General features: G+C 45.5%; 1 protein-coding gene across 5 annotated transcripts in view; it reads left to right on the forward strand.

The window, feature by feature from the left end:
* The window catches only part of DIXDC1 (DIX domain containing 1), a 62,903-nt gene that overhangs the window by 29,377 nt on the left and 14,653 nt on the right, over positions 1 to 18,873 (forward strand). For 4 of the 5 annotated variants that reach the window (XM_014539534.1, XM_014539541.1, XM_005856840.2 and 1 more), the window contains 10 exons: positions 4,892 to 5,004; positions 6,362 to 6,510; positions 9,457 to 9,546; positions 10,957 to 11,010; positions 12,799 to 12,849; positions 15,702 to 15,806; positions 16,194 to 16,247; positions 16,728 to 16,820; positions 16,901 to 16,972; positions 18,555 to 18,644. In XM_014539534.1, coding sequence (XP_014395020.1) covers positions 4,892 to 5,004; positions 6,362 to 6,510; positions 9,457 to 9,546; positions 10,957 to 11,010; positions 12,799 to 12,849; positions 15,702 to 15,806; positions 16,194 to 16,247; positions 16,728 to 16,820; positions 16,901 to 16,972; positions 18,555 to 18,644 — 871 coding nt within the window. Of the gene's footprint in view, positions 1 to 6; positions 134 to 4,891; positions 5,005 to 6,361; positions 6,511 to 9,456; positions 9,547 to 10,956; positions 11,011 to 12,798; positions 12,850 to 15,701; positions 15,807 to 16,193; positions 16,248 to 16,727; positions 16,821 to 16,900; positions 16,973 to 18,554; positions 18,645 to 18,873 lie in introns of those variants that run through there. The other variant, XM_005856839.2, reaches the window with a different exon arrangement.

Below are 18,873 nucleotides of genomic sequence, written 5' to 3' on the forward strand. Positions count from 1 at the left end.
CGGCCTGCCCCCGCTCGGGGAGACATGCCCGCATCGGGGGGCGCTGTGACTCTCAGCCCCCCGCTTCACCCAGGCAAGCAGGCTCGCTGAGCCCGGAGCAGGAGGGGACCATGGGAGGGACGCAAGTCAAATGGTGAGCTGAGGCCACTTGGGCTTTGGAGGTGGGGGCCTGGGTGGGAGCAGAGCCCGGCGGGAGGGTGCCGGTGGCCAGAGATGGACGCGGATGGTGGGGGCGTTGTATGGGGAGAACGGGCTGCTGGCCTGGGATTATCACCTTAACATGCAGCGGTGAGGGCGCTGGGATTATCACCATAACATGCAGCGGTGAGGGAGCTGGGCCAGCATGGGGGAAGGAGTGGCCCTTTACCCTGTCTTGTCTCTGCTCAGGGAAGGCACTTCAGGGGGAACAGGACGCCTTTTCCTGTGGCCCTTTCTGATACATTAAGGTTGGAGGGACGTTAAACCTGTGGGGATTAAGTGTATCGGTGGGACCTGATTTGTAATCACTTGTTCCCTGATTTGAGAGGATTATGATGGCAGGTAGGGGATTACTTGCTTATGAAATAGGGCTTCAAAGCGAATCGGGCCGAGCCTACAGCATGTAATTAGTGTGAAAATACTTTCCTCTGGCTTGAGGCAGAGGACCTAATGCACTATCCTCATTCATGAGGTTCTTCTTGCCTCAGGATTTTTCTTCCTCAGTCCTTTCTCTTTTAACTTGGCCTCCAGTGCCATGGTCTTAGCTCTCTGGCCTCACACACTGGCAGCCTCAATTCAAGAAAGAAAAATGTTGTTTTCTTCTGGCTGCTCGGCCACTCCCCCAGTGGGTTTGGATATGCAGACATCCGCCTCCTTCTGCCCTTATGTGGGAGACAGCTCACTCAGGAGCGAGGAGGTGGAGCTGAGCATGCGTCTCTGCTTTTAGGAAAGCAGTTTTCCAGCGTCCTGGTTCACACCACCCTCCCAACCCACCCCGTCTCACACATCACCCACCGTGGCCCGTCCAAATGCAGCCGGTGGGACCTGTCAACGACAGCACCTTGTCAGCTGAGGAAGTGTCTTCGTTCTCAAAGAGGAGCAGCTGTTTCAGGCCTCTTTCGGCACATGGATCCCAATTGCTATAGGAAGGCGAATGCTGAGGCCTGAGCAGTCATAAATCTGTTTCTTTTTAATATATATATATTTTTATTGATTTCAGAGAGGGAGAGAAAGATAGAAACATCAATGATGAGAGAGAATCATTGACTGGCTGCCTCCTGGACACCCTCTAGTGGGGATTGAGCCAGCACCCCCGGCCATGTGCCCTTGACTGGAATTGAACCCGGGACCCTTTAGTCCACAGGCCGGCGCTCTATCCTCTGAGCCAAACCAGCTAGGGCTTAAATCTGTTTCTTTATAAATAACACTAAAGGCCCAATGCATGAAATTTGTGCAAGGGGCTTGGCCCTCGTAGCCCCAGCTTTGTCCAGAAAGTCGTCCAGAAGGTCCTTCGGCTGTCCGGTCTAATTAGCATATTACACTTTTATTATTATAGATAGTACCCCTAGACTAGTGCTTTTCCAGCAGCTAATGCATGTTGGCCTGGAAGTCAGATTGCCTAAGTAGTGAAAGGTGGATAAGAGAATTCTATAAAGCAATTACCTTTCTATCTATCTATCTATCTATCTATCTTTTTTTTAAAAGAAATTTCACTCTCTCTTTTTTAAAAATTACACTTTATTTATTTATTTTTAAATCATCACCCAAGGATATTTTTCCATTGATCTTTTAGAGAGAGTGGAAGAGAGAGGGAAAGACAGAGAGAAACATCGATGTGAGAGAAACACATTGATTGGTTGCCTCCTGCAGGAGCCCCGGACAGGGCCTGCGCTGGGGAGGAGTCTGCAACCGAGGTACTGGCCTTGACCGGAATCAAACCTGGGACCCTTTGGTCCACAGGCTGATGCTTTATTCACTCAGCCAAACCGGCTAGGGCGCAATTACCTTTTCTAAATACCACTTCTTGCCACTCTTCACCCCCCTTGCTTGTTTGGGTTGTAGATCTATAGGTCTGGTTAACTTCCTTTCTTTAAGTTGAAGAAGCAACAACTTTAAATTTTTTTGTGTGTTCTAATAAGGATGAGAATGTATTACTGGTTGAGGGCATTCCCACTGAAGCCTTTAAACTTTGGACAACGAGGAGGATGAGAACCTAGTCCTCAGGTTGCTTCAGGGGCTCTGAATTCTCTAGGTACCTCCTCTGTGCTTGCCTCTTGTTTTTACTGGTTTCTAGAAAGAAGAAATGTTAACTCCTGCTCGTGGCTGTGAGGATTAGCCTGGGAGACGTCAGGGGCATGTTAAGTGGGTCAGTGAATCCTAGACTCTGTCCCTGTTGTCTAGGTAATGGATCTGGAAAGAATTCCTGAGACGGGGCTGGGCCTGCAGCCCCCATGGCCCCTGACAGTGTTTCAGTGCCGATGTGCTCAAGGTGCAATGCAGAGAAACGGGCTCTGCAGCTGCGAGCTTCAGCCTCACATCCCCGGCTTGTCATAGCTTTGCTGTTCTTCTGGAGATTTAAAATTCCATTTCCCCCCAAACCCGAACAGTTCCTTCCAAGGCCAGTAATTATATCAGAACTTAAGAATTGTTGCGAGTTGCTCATGACAGTTTGAAACTAGTGTGGCAGACATATAAGTAACTCTGGGAGTAAGTCAAGTAAACCTTTACCATGCCCAAGCAGGTGTTCCCCTTTTGACCTGTTACCCTTTTCCTTATCATGTCCTAGCTTCATTGATACATCGCTGCTCCTTTGTCCATCCTGGTGCTGTCCACACCCCAGCACTTTCTTCCTGCTGAGGCACCTTCCACTCTTTCCTCTCCTTTGGCATCAGCCCAGAGCTGATTTGGTGTGATTACTCTGCTGGTATTGCTTGTGTGTGTGAAGGATCAGTATATTGGAATAGATTTTCCTTCAAGTATTCAAAGATAGTAAAAACACATACTATATCAGTCTCCAAACTTGGGCCCAGGATGGTAATGGTAGTGAGTAAAAAACAAAACAAAACTTGCCCTGGCCAGGTGGCTCAGTTGGTTGAGCGTCAGCCGTACACCAAAAGGTTGTGGGTTTGATTCCCAGTCAGGGCACATACCTAGGTTGGGGGTTCAATCCCAGTTGGGATGCATATGAGAGGCAACTAATAGCTGTTTCTCACCTCAATGTTTCTCTCACTCTCCCTTCACTCTCTCTAAAATCAATAAAAACATATCCTCGGGTAAGGACTAAAAAGAAACAAACACACACACAAAAACCCAGAAGCTTTTTAAAATGATAGATTACCAATTCTGATAAATTTCTTCTCAGTGAATTAAGCTTCAAGGCAGCCTTGTTGTGTAAAAGATTTCCTAGGACTGGGTCATTTATTCATTCAACTTTCATTTCATTCAACACATTTATTCATTCAACAAATATTTGTTCTTACTGTGGGCCAGGTACTGTTTTAGGCAGTAGGAGTAAGATGGGTAAGAACATATCTCTGGGCCCTAGCTTGTTTGGCTCGGTGGATACAGTGTCAGCCTGCGGACTGAAGGGTACCGGGTTCAAATCCCGGCAAGGGCATACTCCTGGGTTGCAGGCTCCATCCCCAGTAGAGCGCATGCAGGAGGCAGCTGATTGATGATTCTCTCTCATCATTGATTTTCTATCTCTCTCTCCCTTCCTCTGAAATACACACACACATACAAATACACACAAATATACACTGAGTGGCCAGATTATTATGACCACCTGACGTTTGTAGGCAAATTAGCCATACACTGCATCGTATGGGATATGGAAGCCGAAGGCCTGTTCGAACACCTTTGCTGTCTGCAGTTACCAAGATAAAACGTCTCCGATTTGCACAGGAACACAAGGTTTGGACAGTTGAGCATTGGAAAAAAGTCATGTGGTCCGATGAATCACGTTTCCAGTTGCATCATGTAGATGGCAGAGTGAGAATTTGGCGGAAACAGCATGAAAGCATGCACCCCACATGCATGAGTACAGCCCTTCAAGCTGGTGGGGGCAGTGTTATGGTTTGGGGCATGTTTTCCTAGCATGATTTGGGCCCTTTAATTCATGTGGAACAATGTCTGAATAGCACAACATACCTAAGTATCGTTGCTGATCAAGTTCATCCTATCATGTTGATGGCGTATCCCAATGGATATGGCTTCTTCCAACAAGACAATGTGCCATGCCACGGTGCTCGTATTGTGCAGGAGTGGTTTCAAGAACATGAGGGAGACTTTACCGTGCTTAGGTGGCCCCCACAATCACCACATCTCAATCCAATTGAGCATTTGTGGGACGAAGTTAAAAGAGCCATCAGGCAGCTGGTTCCACAACCATCAAATCTCACAGAACTGGACAGTGCTATTCATCGGGCATGGTGTCAGATTCCTCGCATCACCTTTCAACATCTCATGGAGTCAATGCCAAGAAGAATCGCTGCAGTATTGAAGGCAAAAGGTGGCCCAACGAAGTACTAATGGGGTGGTCATAATAATCTGGCCACTCACGTTCAAATATCTCCCACGTTCAAAGGTTGTTAAATCGCGTTGTTTACCCATATCTTCAGAAAAAAAATCACTTCTACTGTCATGGTAAACAACCTGCTTCCCTATTTATAATGGTCTGGCCCTCTAGCAACTTCAGTGCGAAATTATAGCTAATTTGCCTACAAACGTCAGGTGGTCATAATAATCTGGCCACTCAGTGTATATTTGTGTGTGTGTGTGTGTGTGTATAAAACAAAACTATATATATATATGAAAAACAAAACTTTAAAGAAATATGTCTCTGGGATTAATTAATGAAAGTTGGCTTCTAAACAACTGTTCATAATAATTGTTTCTCTTCCTTTTATCACAGCCTGACTTCACCCAGTCCTATCCACAGTGCAAAGAGCGAATCCATTATCACCCAGTCGGAGGAGAAGGCAGAGTTTGTGATTATTCCCTCTGGAGGAATAGAGAACAGGACAGGTACTATTTCGTGGGTGCCTGGGTTGGCTCAAGGAATAGCTCTCAGCTTGAAGAGTTTGGGGATCCTTGTGCCTCTCCATAGTCTGTGTCTGCAGGCTCAGCTCTGCAGGGCTGTAATGCTTTAGAGCCAACGAACATAGTTACCCTCTTAGAGAATGTCACTTCCAATGTCCTAGCTGTCAAAAATCTTGCAGCAGTATAGACAGGCTGTTCCTCGGCCCCCTGCCTATGAATTAGGAAATGACTTTGGAACAGTCGGAAGCCTTATTCACATAAATAGATTTTATGATTTCTGTGTTATTCAAATAATTTCAGTCCTTCTCTTGCTTAAATTAGGGCCAGGAATATAGAGGAGTTGCTGAGGTGTCTGTGAGAATGTACAGTAGAGAGCAGGTCTACATCAGGTTTGGTATGAGGGCTACAGAAAGGACCACGAGGAGTTCCCTTTGTTTAGACTTCTCCTTCCTCTGTTTCAGTTGCTCTCTGTTTACTCACATAAACATAGAGGAAAGCAGGAAGAAGCAAAACACGTGATTTAGATAGAGTTTGATTCGCCTATTAGGAGATACAATGCAACCGACGCCCTCAGAAGAAAAACTGGAATTGATTTCTTCCTTATTCTGTTCCCTCTCTAAACCTGGCATTCGTATCAAAGAGTACCACTGAGCATGTTACTGAGGCAGACACTCCTGGGACCCTGAGGAGGGAGAGGGAGAGCATTTATTGAGTGCTTGCTCTGGGCTCCACACCACATGGCCCTGGGCATAAATTACCTCATTTAATCTTCACAGAAACCCAGAGGGATTCGACTTACTATACTCATTTTTATGAATTAAATTAGAAGAGCTTGTAAAGGCAGGAAAATAAAACAAAACCAGAGAGAGAGATTAAACAATTTGTGCAAATATGCTTTACTGTGTGAGACACTGTTATATGACAGAATGGTCTCTGAATCTCCCGAGCAACCAACAGGACTTTTGTTTTCATGGCCTCTGACAGCTCCCCTCTTTGTACCTGGCAGAATCAAGCTCCGGGAGTGCCAGTTCTAGAGAATTAATAGTAAAATCTATATGTCCCATACCAAGACTCCCAAAAAGGAGGTCTTATTGCTTCCTAAACGTTCTGAAGAGGATGTGTTTCCCCAACAGAGTAAGTGTTGCTCCCTTGAGCCTGGGGTCTGAGTTAATAGCCAATTCTTTATGTCTCACAACCCCACCTGGTGGCGAGTCCAGGCTGTGAGCGAGGACAGGTTCAGGAGGCAGTGACCTGAACCTGTGAATGCGAGGACTGTGAACGCTTCCTGCCGGAAACTCAGTTTTCTTCAACATGGACTGTACTCCCGCCTTTCGTGTTGTAGAGGAGACAGACTCTCCATTATCCCGAGACTGGCGACCAGGTAGCCCCACCACCTGTCTGGAGACTTCATGGGAAGAACAGCTGTTGGAACAACAAGAACATTTAGAAAAAGAAATGGAGGAAGCCAAGAAAATGATATCAGGATTACAGGTAGCTCCTTCCCTTGTCGTTCGTCTTCCGCGCACCAACTGATTATTATTCTTAAATCACTGGTGTCAGTTGAAAATAAACTGACTCAGTTTTGTGTGAGGTCAGAGTTGAATGGGGAGTTTGGACAGAGGGAGTGTGACTCAAAGGGCAGACAATTCCTTCTCTGTGAGTAAAGCTCTTACATGGACCAGATGGGCTCCTGTTTACAACACAATTGTCAGGAGTTCTACGAGCCTGGGAGCCATCAAGCCCTACCAAACCCTTGTTCTGGCTCTCAGCTCACAGGTGGGTTCCTGCCCGAGCTGCAGCTACAGCCGTGCAGTTGCAGCTTTCCCCAAATAATGGCACTCTGAAGAGTCAGGGATTGTCTCCTAGGACTGTTTCAGGAAGGGTGCGGGAGCCCGTAATACCAAGGTCTCTGTCTGAATCTAGCTAAAGGATTCCGCTCGCTCCTAATGCGTTTGCGAGTGAATGCCAAGGCTTCCTCATCAGGTAGAAGAGGTTTTCTTTGAGCAACAAAGCCCTTCAGTCTTTCCTATACCTTCAGTGCCAGCTCAGGAAATCTCCCAGAGGCCGGCTGACCCACTTGACTTGGTTTCTACCCTGAAATGACCCCCCAGCCCTCTGTCTTTGTGCATCTGTCTCTATTTGGGCGAGCCCTTGTAGTGTGCTGATGACCCTGAAATTGTCTAGGAATATTCCTTTCTGTTTGTGCTGGGAACTGCACTGCTCTTGAATTGTCAAATATTTATGGAGACATAAACAAAGCCCACATTATGTGAGAGGTTCTGGCAGCCGGCTGGCGGTGGAGGCGGTGCTGACAGCCAACCAGCAACAGGGTGAGGACACAAAGGGTTCCTTAAAAAAAGGGAGACTGGTGCTGTGGTAAAATATTTGCATAATGTATGCCCCAGGAACGGAGAAGGGTTGGAGGAATGTTTACTGCCTAAATATTCCTCCCCGGAGAGTTGTTGATTTCCCACCCATTTTCTTTGTATGCTTTAAAGTTTTTTAAAATATATTTTTATTGATTTCAGAGGGGAAGGAAGAGGGAGAGAGAGATAGAAACATCAATATGAGAGAGATTCATTGACCGGCTGCCTCCTGCACACCCCACAATGGGGATTGAGCTGGCAACCCAGCCATATGCCCTGACTGGGAATCAAACCATGACCTCCTGGTTCATAGGTCAACGCTGAACCACTGAGCTACACAGGCTGGGCTCTTTGTATATTTTAAATGTCTGCCTTTTAGATAAACATTTTCTACCACTCCATTAAGGAATGGTTTAATTAATGGTGTGTGTGTGTGTGTGTGTGCTGTCCTTTAATTTAAACTATTAAAGCATGAAAAACTTTGGGGTTACACCCAACCAAGTTTCCCCAGGATAATGTGATTATATGAACATAGATATCCATCAGTTTGGTTTGCATTTTTCAGTCTGGAAGAAACCCGATGGCGGATTACACAGAAAAAGAAGAGAATCGATAGGCAGAAAGTCAGCATCCTAATATTCTCTGCAAACAGAGGCGTTTAATCACAGGCACATGACCACAATGAGAATTCAGTTCCCTATGGAATACAATGGGGCTCACAGCAGCCACCGGCGTTTTAACTCCTTCAGGGGTGAACAAGTTGTGTGCTAGGCCACACCCGGTTTCTGACTTATTCCTGGCTCTCGTTAGAGCCCATCCAGCACTTTGCCATTAGGGTCAGTGTTTCTGTAACATGGCTCTCTTAGATACCTGCAGCTCTGTGGCTTCTTACACTTGTCTATGCATACCTTTTGCCACAACCCCATGGGATAACCAAATTAATTTGATTTACTAAACTTTTAGTATTAATTAGTGCTTGGTAGACCAACCAGTGGTTGGATTCGTATATACCAACATTTGTGGTTAATTTGTGTTATACTATTTATTGAAACAGGATTTCATCTCTGTAACTCTTCTCTTGATTGGATTAAGAAAGCTCGTGATATAAGACGAGGACACATTTTTAAATCTTTCATTCAGCTGGTAGGTCTTGTAATACCTGCCTGCAGGGGTAGATCCAAGTTTTGTGAGTCCAAAAGTACACAGTTTGGGAGGCCATCTTTAAGATTACAGCCTGGCCGGTGTGGCTCAGTGGTTGAGTGTCGACCATGGTTCGATTCCCGGTTTGGGCACATGCTCAGGTTGAGGACTCCATGCCCAGGTTGCAGGCTCAATCCCTAGTGGGGGGCTCAATCCCCATGCAGGAGGCAGCTATCGATGATTCTTTCTCATTGATGTTTCTATCTCTCTCTCCCTCTCCCTTCCTCTCTGAAATCAATAAAAAAATATATTTTTAAAAAGACTAAGATTACAGATTATGCATCCAATATTAGATATAGGAACTTGGGAGGGCAGAACAGGTGAGGGGCCCTTGAGTTTGAGCTTCCTTAGCTTTAGGGTAAATCTGCCCCCTCCATATTCTGATGAAAACAAAGCCTGGTGTGGGGAGTGGAAATGAATGCCCATATTTCTCTGCAAGTATGTTTTCCTTCTTGTTCTATCAGGTTGCCTTGGGGAGTTAAAATGCAGAATTATTCTAACAAACCCAAGGCAGTGCTATAAATTCTAACTAATTTATTATAATAAACTTTCATATGCTAGAAAATTCTACACTGCTTTTGGTTCATTTCCCAGCTGGCAAAATTCAGTTTGAGGGGCTCTGGTTTTGAAATGCTGCTTCCAAGAGGAATGTTTATTTTAGATTGTTTTCTGGAGCCAAAGAGCCTTGGAGCAGAGGAACTCCAGATAGACCCAAGATGAGCAGTTGGAGGTATCTAAGGACCAGGGTCACAAATTACCAAGGAAATTTCTGGAGGAAGCCCAGAGTGATTTCAATAAGGGATGAGCCCACCAACCCCAGACTCAGTTCTCTGATGGAGGTACATTTCTTTCTGTGTTTGTGGTTACCCAGGCCTTGCTGCTCAGTGGGTCCTTACCTGAAGATGAGCAGGACAGGCCCTTGGCCCTCTGTGAACCAGGAGTCAATCCAGAGGAGCAACTGGTGAGCTCCATCTTTTGTGACAAAACCAAATAATCTGGTTAATTTACTTGATTTGTTTTTAGCATTTGACCACGTTTGTCTGCACCTGCTTGAAATGCACTCTTCCCTAACTCCAGCTCTCCTGGTTTTTCTCTTCTATTTTAGAGTACTTTTCCCTTCTATCTTCCTTTCATTCATTTAATCAACCAGCAAATATTTATTGAGCGCTGACTGTGCTAGTTGCTGTTTCAAGGTGCTGGAGATATGCTAATGCCAGAACAGTCCCAGGACCCTACCCTCGGGCATTACATTCAGGGGCCTTTTCTGCCTGAGCCTTAAATGCTTGCTCCTAGGACCCTCTCCTGTCTCATGCTTTCCCCTGGGTAATAGGTGCCCCCATGGCTTCATTCACCTCCCACCTGACTCAGATGTCGCCTCAAATATTTATTTCTAGCTCAGTTTCTCTGTGGACTTCTAGATTTATATATGCAACATGCAATTGCCTGTTATTACCTCCACTTGGGTATTCCATCAGCATCTCCATTTCAGTGCATCCTAAATTAAACAGCTTTTCTCTCCCTTCTCTCACCACCACCAAAACTACTTGTCCTTTTGGATTGTGTTTTTTATTACTGTCCATCTAGCCAAATACCCAAAACAAAAATCTAAATATCATTTTTTTAATCCTGTCTGACCCTTCCCTCTATAACCAATTAGTCACTAAATTTTGTCAGTTGACTTTTTAAATATCTTCATCCAGTTTTCTCCATTCTCACAGCCACTACTTTAATTCAGGCCTTTATCCAATATTCTAGCGACCTTCTAACTAGCTTTCCTGATTCCTCTCCTGTTCTTCCTGATTCATTTTGTATAAAACAGCAAGAATGATTTACCTTTAAGGGAAACCTCATTTTCTCATCTCTTCGCCTAAAATGTTTCATGGATTCCCCATTGCCCTCTCTGGCCTTTCATGATCTGGCCCCTATTTTTCTCTCCAACTTCATCCCTTGCTGTTTCTCTTTGCCTTTGCCCAACCTCCTGCATCCAACACATATTTACTTACTCTACTATAAACTTTGTCCATATTCATCTCCTTCCATCTCCCTGGGCATATGCGTCCACTAGAGAGCAGGCACTGTTTTCTATCCTTTGTATCCACAGTAGTGAGTGTTCAGTAGATACCTATTGAATGAATGGCCTCTGAATTTCACAGATTTGCCCAACATCCTGCATCCAACACATATTTACTCACTCTACTGTAAACTTTGTCCATATTTATCTGCTTCCATCTCCCTGGGCATATGCGTCCACTAGACTGTTTTCTATCCTTTGTATCCACAGTAGTAAGTGTTCAATAGATACCTATTGAATGAATGGCCTCTGAATTTCACAGCAGAGGTACTTAACCATCTCTTTTTGCCTTATGTTCAGATTATAATCCAAAGTCGTCTGGATCAGAGTGTGGAGGAGAATCAGGACCTAAAGGTATGTCAGGACATGTACCCTTTGAAAAAAATTCAAACTTCAGGACAGTAATAGGGAGGGGGTAAGGGATGCCGACTCATGACTCTAGCTGTACCTATGTCTGTATTATGCCTTTGATTGAAAGAGAGATGTGTCCTATATATGGCAAAAGGTAACATCTTTTTAATCTCAGTGATGAGTAATAGGCATCTATGTCATTATACCTTTTATGTTTGAAATGTTTCATTATTTTTTTAACTAATATAAAATAAAAATTGGATGTATTATCAGTATGCTCTTTTTTATAATTGACATAAACATATTAGTTTCAGATATACATCTTATTGGTTTCATATATATTATGTGTATATATATATAGAAATGATCACATAGTTAAAAATTTTTTCTTGTGATATCTTTTAAGATCTACTCTCTTAGCAACTTTCAGATATGCAGTATAATATCATCAAATGTAGTCCAGTATCTTTTTGTTGTTGTTAATCCTCACCCAAGAATATTTTCCCATTCGTTTCTAGAGAGAGTGGGGGGAGGGGGAGAGACACAGAGAGATGTGAGAGAGACACATTGACTAGTTGCCTCTCACATGCACCCCGACTGAAGCCAGGATCCTTCAGTCTGTATTAGTTTCAGATAAACATCTTATTGGTTTCATATATATTATGTGTAGATATATATATAGAAATGATCACATAGTTAAAATTTTTTTCTTGTGATGATATCTTTTAAGATCTACTCTCTTAGCAACTTTCAAATATGCAGTATAATATTATCAAATATAGTCCAGTATCTTTTTGTTGTTGTTAATCCTCACCCAAGAATATTTTCCCATTCATTTCTAGAGAGAGTGGGAGGGAGGGGGAGAGACACAGAGAGAGAAACATTTATGTGAGAGAGACACATCGACTAGTTGCCTATCACATGCACCCCGACTGAAGCCAGGATCCTTCAGTCTGCAGGCCGACACTCTGTCCACTGAGCCAAACTGGCTAGGGCAGAGTCCAGATCTTTTTAAATGAATACTTCCCAGAATTATTTTAGGTCAGTGGATCTTAACTTTTTTTTGAGCCCTAAGTATAGCCTAAAACCATTAACCCTCTCCCCAGAAATATGCAAGAGCACATGCACACACACTCACTGACTTGAATTTTTGGAGCCCATCTGTGGAGTCCAGGTTAACCGTTTCCATTTTGGATGTGTTAATTCCAAACTCTTGATGTGATGCAATAAGATGAGAGTGGGTCCGAGTTATGGGTGTTCCTCTCCTAAAATCTCTTTCCTAGTGATAATCATATACGTATGTTTAATCTATTGTCAAGGAGGGGTAATTACTTGGCACTGCATTATTGGGCTAAATTTATTTTTGTTTGGTCCATGAAAAACAACACGCTCTTGGAGAATCAGTAGCAGTTTGACCCTTGGTTAAACATTAGAAACGAAGATAATCATTGAAGACATTGGGGGTAGGCATATTGAGATGGATCACGTATTTCATGAGAGGGATTTAGATTATTATGATTCCGTTTCCTGGTGGTGAAGATTGCTAATTGTAGGAGTGAAAGCCTATGGGACTGTGTGGTGTCTTCTTTCTTGGCGTTGGGCCTGGGTGCCACAGGGCAGAATGGACTGGGTCAGCCTTCACTGTTCACTGGACCAGACCTTTCTGCCTCAGTACACAGTTACTTTTTCATAGGATGGTTATCTGAGTTTTGCGTTCCTACTGACAGAACGAGGTAACGCATCTGAAGCAGCCCAGATGCTCCATCTGATCTAACTGTGTTTGCTTTGCAGAAGGACTTGCTGAAATGTAAACAAGAAGCCAGAAACTTACAGGGGATAAAGGTAAAAAGGAAGACATTTAAATCTTTAAATAAATTATCTACAAGGTCGAGTAGTCTACTGGTAAGAGTAGGTGCTAGGAGGCTGGATGGGTCCTCTAGTCTTTCTTTGTATACATGGTGGGGCCTTTGGCGGACTCTGTGCTGTTAGGAAAGGGAGAGCTTTGTGGATGGGAAGTGAGATGTGGTAAGGAATATCCACCTTCGTTTTGCTGAGGCTCATTTCTGGGGGTTATGACCCCTGGTGCTGCCACTTCCCTCTGTGCTGCTTTGTTTGTTTCTATCTATAAACAATCAATTCCTACAGTTCTCTTCAGTTTTATTTTTATATCTGTTCTAAAGAGGTATATCCTCTTAAAAATTGTAATTTACTTAGTTCTTGAATAGTTAATAGTATTGAAATGGTTTAAAGTCAATAAGGTACAAAAAGATAATCCTTGAAAAGCCTGACTTCTGGCCCTGTCCCCCCAGTCACCTAGTTCTTCCTCCTGGAGGCAACTTATCAGTTATCAACAAATCCTATATAATAAAAGCCTAATATGCTGTGTCTGGTGGACTGGTTGGCCAAGGTGTAATATGCTAATGATATGCTAAGGCCGCTCAACTGCTTACTATGACGTGCACTGGTAGGTTAGCTTGCTGCTGGGATCCGGCTGATCGGGACTATGTGAGATGGACCGGACACGCCTTGGAGCCCTCCCACAGTCCCTCACTGGCTGGCCAACCTCCCGCGTCTCTCCAAGGCCCCGATCATGCACTGGTTGGGTCCCTCGGCCTGGCCTGCGCCCTCTCACAACCCAGGACCCCTCGGGGTATGTTGGAGAGCTGGTTTTGGCCCGATCCCACAGGGGGATTGCCGCTCAGCCAGAAGCCGTCAGCCGGACATCCCCCAAGGGCTCCTGGACTGCGAAAGGGCGCAGGCTGGGCTGAGGGGGCCCCCCCCCCCCAGTGCACGAATTCAGTGCACCAGGCCTCTAGTGCACCCTATATAATAAAGAGGTAATATGCAAATTGACCATCACTCCAACACACAAGATGGCCGCTCCCATGTGGCCACAAGATGGCCTGCAGGGGAGGGCAGTTGTGGGCAATCAGGCCAGCAGGGGAGGACAGTTAGGGGCGACCAGGCCTTCAGGGGAGGGCAGTTGAGGGCAACCAGGCCTGTAGGGGAAGGAGGGAAGTTGGAGGCAAACAGGCCAGCAGGGGAGGGCAGTTAGGGGTGACCAGGGTGGCAGGGGAGGGCAGTTGGGGTGACCAGGCCTGCAGGGGAGGGCAGTTGGGGGTGACCAGGCCAGCAGGGGAGGGCAGTTGGAGCGATTGGGCTGGCAGAGGAGCAGTTAGGTGTCGATCAGGCTGGCAGGGGAGTTGTTATGTCAGAGAGCCATTTTTGGCCTGATTCCCGCAGGCCAGGCCGAGGGACCCCACTGGTGCATGAATCTGTGCACCAGGCCTCTAGTACATACATAATTTCCCCCCAAATAATAGTATACAGCAAATACAGCTTGACATGTTGCTTGTGGCTGCACAGTGTGCCACTATATGTGATTATTTAATCACTTGCTCATACAACCAGTGATATAGCTAATCACCTTGAATGTATGTTATTTCACCCAAGTGGGAGCATGTCTGTTTATAAATACTGGAAGTGGAAAACAGTGTTCCCCTCTTCCCTGCACTTCCATTCGTGGGCTAGACTAGAGCATTTTCAGAGCCTTAATCCTTTGAGATACTTCAGAAACAAACGTGTTCCATGGTCAAGTAAGTTTGAGAGCTGCCCTCTGGACTTGAAGAGTCACAGTGAATAGTAACATATTAAAGGACCCGGGGAGGTTTCTCGTAAGGAAGGTGGCCCAAAGCAAGTTTAGAATTATTAACCACAGAAGCTCTTTTCCTCCCATGGAGCACTGGGAAATGTTCCTCTGAACTGCTGGTGCCAGGGCCTCTTAGACTGCCTTTGCTATGTGCCGTCCTGGCAGACAGCATGTTCAGGAATGGGCTCCCACCTTCTCCAGAGCTCGCACCATTTCTGTGTAGTCTGTAAAGAGAGGAAAGTCAGGGTCAATACGTTGGAATGCAGCCCCAGTCCACAGTTCCATTGGAGGTCACAGTGGTTGGAGGAATGACCCTTTTAAGTAAGTATGTATAACTCACCTTTTCTTAAGCATGGGAGAAACCAAGGGTGTCCAAGCTGAGAGAAAGATAGCCTGAAGTTGGTAAGGTTCTAGGATATGGGAGGAGGAACCATAGTCCAAGAGCAGTTCTGAGCATGGAACTATGTATATTCCCAGTCCTGGTCCAGGTTAGGCATGGAAGCCCCAGCAGGTGCAGGGCTCTGGGAGGCGGGGTGGAGGGACCTCAGGGATTCTGGATGAATAGGGTGGCAGGCAGAGATAGGCTTGCTAGGAAATGGGGAGTCAGCAGCGAGGTAGACTGAGTATTTATATGCCCAAGACATAGATGAGAAAGCCAGGGGGGAGGAAGGAGAGTGCATCGTCCAAGGTCAGTCACAAAAGTAAGTGGTGAACTTGTCATTTGAATCTAAGTCCTTTTTATTCCCCAAGACCTCGCCCTAGGACACCACACCGTCAGGAATGATGCAGAGGGTAGTGGTGAGTACCAAGTGAAGGAAAAATCGGGTTTCATGTAGTTTGGTAGGACAATGGATAGGATTGTCCTTTAGGTGCCACTGTCCTGGAAGGGGCAGAAAACCCCTGCTCATCTCCTGTGGCCACTGAAGTCACTCCCACTGGCGTTGCCAGAATTAATGCTGGATACGCAGTGAGGGGGTTAATAACTTAGTAATAACCGGCTGGCTGATTAATTGGGACCACAATAATCAGTATGCTTTCCCCCCAGGATGCCTTGCAGCAGAGGTTGACTCAGCAGGACACATCTGTTCTTCAGCTCAAACAAGAGCTACTGCGGGCAAATATGGACAAAGATGAGCTGCACAACCAGAATGTGAGTTAAATGAATGAACTCTGACCTCACTGAACCCCAGGAGCAAAACAGGGTCCTGCATGAAGTCCCGTTAGGTCTGCTGTCCTAATCTCCCAATTTCAGGTCTGCTCTCAGTGTCTGCAGTTATTTTATTTCCTGTCAGACTTGCGTCTGTTCCCAAGGGAGAGCCTCCAACACACTGGCCTCAAGCCCTTCAGCGTTGAGGACACCGAGACACGGAGGCTGCACTGTGTCCACAGTCTGTGTAGACACGCAGAGCAGCTGTGTGACTACCACAGCCATGCCCTCTGCTTCCCACAGGAACCCTGGTTACTAAATAGCTAGTTTCCTGCTGGGCTTGGCAGACAGCACCTCTCTGCCATTAATTCTTTCTTATCCTTCTTGCAGGTGGATCTGCAGAGGAAGCTAGATGAGAGGAACCGGCTCTTGGGAGAATATAAAGTAAGAATGGACGTCAGTTTGGAAATAATTTCCACCTGACCATGTCTTATGAACAGCCCATGTTGCTGTTGTTCACAGAGCACTTAAGTACTCTGTGCTCATCCTTGCTTTTGGCAAGGAAATCCTTTTCTGTGTTCCCTTGATTCACTCACCCTAACCCTGAAGATAGAGAGCATGGCTAGGAGAAGGAGCACAGAACTAGGAGTGTGGCAACCTCAGTTCAGTCCTACCCTTTCTATCTAACTAGCATGGATAGCATGTAGTGGTCCTTCTGCAAACAGTAGTTCCCTTTCTCCTTACCCTTCCAAGAACCCTTTGCGCTGTGCAAGACTGCTGTGGTGTGTGTGGTGTGGGGTGTAGCTTGAGGAAAGCACCGTTCCCCCAAGGCTCCGCTTTCCTCCCATGGAAGTTGCATCGCAAGGGGTGAACTGTTTGATGTTCTTGACTTTGCCACATCTGAACGCTCTCTCTCTACTGCAGAAGGAGCTGGGGCAGAAGGACCGCCTCCTTCAGCATCACCAGGCCAAGCTGGAGGAAGCACTCCGGAAACTCTCTGAGGCCAGTTACCAGCAGGTGGGGACATCTTCAGCCACGGACTTTCCTGTCCCTGTGGCCTGAAGAAATGCTTTCCTGACTTAGTCTCTGGTGTGCAGGTGGATCTCGAGCGGGAGCTAGAACACAAGGATGTCCTTTTGGCTCACTGTATGAAAAGAGAGGCAGATGAGGTAACCTCCAACTCGGGGTCTCCCTCCCACATTTACAAGGGCAAAGAGGGGGGTTTTGTTTCTGAATCAGGACTGAACCAAGGCCACAGGTCAGTTTTTTAGGAGGTTATTTGGTGAGGGGGTTATGAATGCAGAATCCAGGATAAGAAAATCTGGTTTCATATACATCTTTACCACTTTCTAAAATTAAATTTATTGGGGTAACATTGGTACATCTTTACCACTTTTGACCATTGTGTGACTTTAATTTACTTGCTTCTGAACCTTAGAAATAAGGCTCATCTGGAAAATGGAAATAATAGTGGCCCTCTCTGCCATTATGAAGAATACATAAAATAACCCAGGTATGGGGGGTGGGAGTGTCTGGGAGAGGTCAATGGGGGGGAAAAGGAGACATATATAATACTTTCAATAATAAAGAGTTTAAATTAAAAAAAATAATAATCCAGGTAGATGACTAAACATAGTCCTGGTAGATCCACCTGGCTCAGAATCAGGATCAAGAAAAGTTAGTCGTTACGTGGTTGGTGTGGCTCCGTAGTTGAGCATCGACCCATGAACCGGGAGGTCACAGTTCAATTCCCAGTCAGGGCACATGCCCGGGTTACTGGTTCGATTCCCAGTAGGGGACGTGCAGGAGGCAGCTGATCAATGATTCTTTTTTTTTTTTTTAAGGTTTTTTTTAAGTTTTAAGTTTTATTGAATTTTTACAGAGAGGAAAGGAGAGGGATAGAGAGTTAGAAACATCAATCAGCTGCCTCCTGCACACCTCCTACTGAGAATGTGCCCGCAACCAAGGTACATGCCCTTGACCAGAATCGAACCTGGGACCCTTCAGTCTGCAGGCCAAGGCTCTATCCACTGAGACAAACCGGTTAGGGGAGCGGTTCTCAACCTGTGGGTCCCGACCCCTTTGGCAAGTCGAACGACCCTTTCACAGGGGTCGCCTAAGACCATCCTGCATATCAGATACTTACATTACAATTCATAACAGTAGCAACATTACAGTGATGAAGTAGCAACATAAATAATTTTATGGTTGGGTCACAACATGAGGAACTGTATTTAAAGGGCCAGAAAGTTGAGAACCACTGGGTTAGGGCATCAATGATTCTTAATATTGATGTTTCTATCCCTCTCTCCCTTCCTCTCTCTCTGAAATCAATAAAAAGATATTTCAAAAAGGAAGGAAGGAAGGAAGGAAGGAAGGAAGGAAGGAAGGAAGGAAGGTTAGTCATTGTTTTTATTTTTAAATGACTGAAGCAAAGGCCAGAGGTGCTGTAGCAGCATTCTCAGGCCCTCCAGTGGCCAGGCAGAGTCTAGGTTGGGGGCTTCCCAGCTGAGGTTTCCCTTTTGTTTATTCTACATTCAGCAGTGCCTGTGAAGGGTCAAGTACAGGGGATGCAGCGATGAACAAAGGGGGAAAAAGCCCTGTACATTCTAATAGAGATATGAAACAGATATATAATTATATAATTATAAACTATGTCAGAAAGTGACAAATGTAAAGAAGAAAAGTAAGACAGGACATCTTGGTTTGGAATTCTCTCACAACAAGCATCATTTCTTCTTGCTGCTGTAGGTGACCAATTACAACAGTCACAGCTCTCAAAGCAATGGTTTTCTCCCTCCGGCGGCAGGAAAAGGAGCCGCTTCAATCACTCCTAGAGGGGTAGGTTCTTAAGATTTGAGTGCAGACCTGCCACTTGCAGCTGAAACCAGAAGAGCACCTTAGCCATCACCAGTGGGCTCGCCTTTTGTATCCCACTTCCCTATTCTTGCATCTGTTGGGTGTGTAAAGATCTGAGGCACTTGTTATTCGAAATGAAGAATTGGTGGGAAACAGTAGGCCTGCTTCTGTGGAGGACTATTTCCTATAATCCACACCTCCTCCCTCAAAA

Source organism: Myotis brandtii, unplaced genomic scaffold, assembly GCF_000412655.1.
Source record: "Myotis brandtii unplaced genomic scaffold, ASM41265v1 scaffold105, whole genome shotgun sequence".
In the NCBI taxonomy this organism is placed as follows: domain Eukaryota; kingdom Metazoa; phylum Chordata; class Mammalia; order Chiroptera; family Vespertilionidae; genus Myotis; species Myotis brandtii.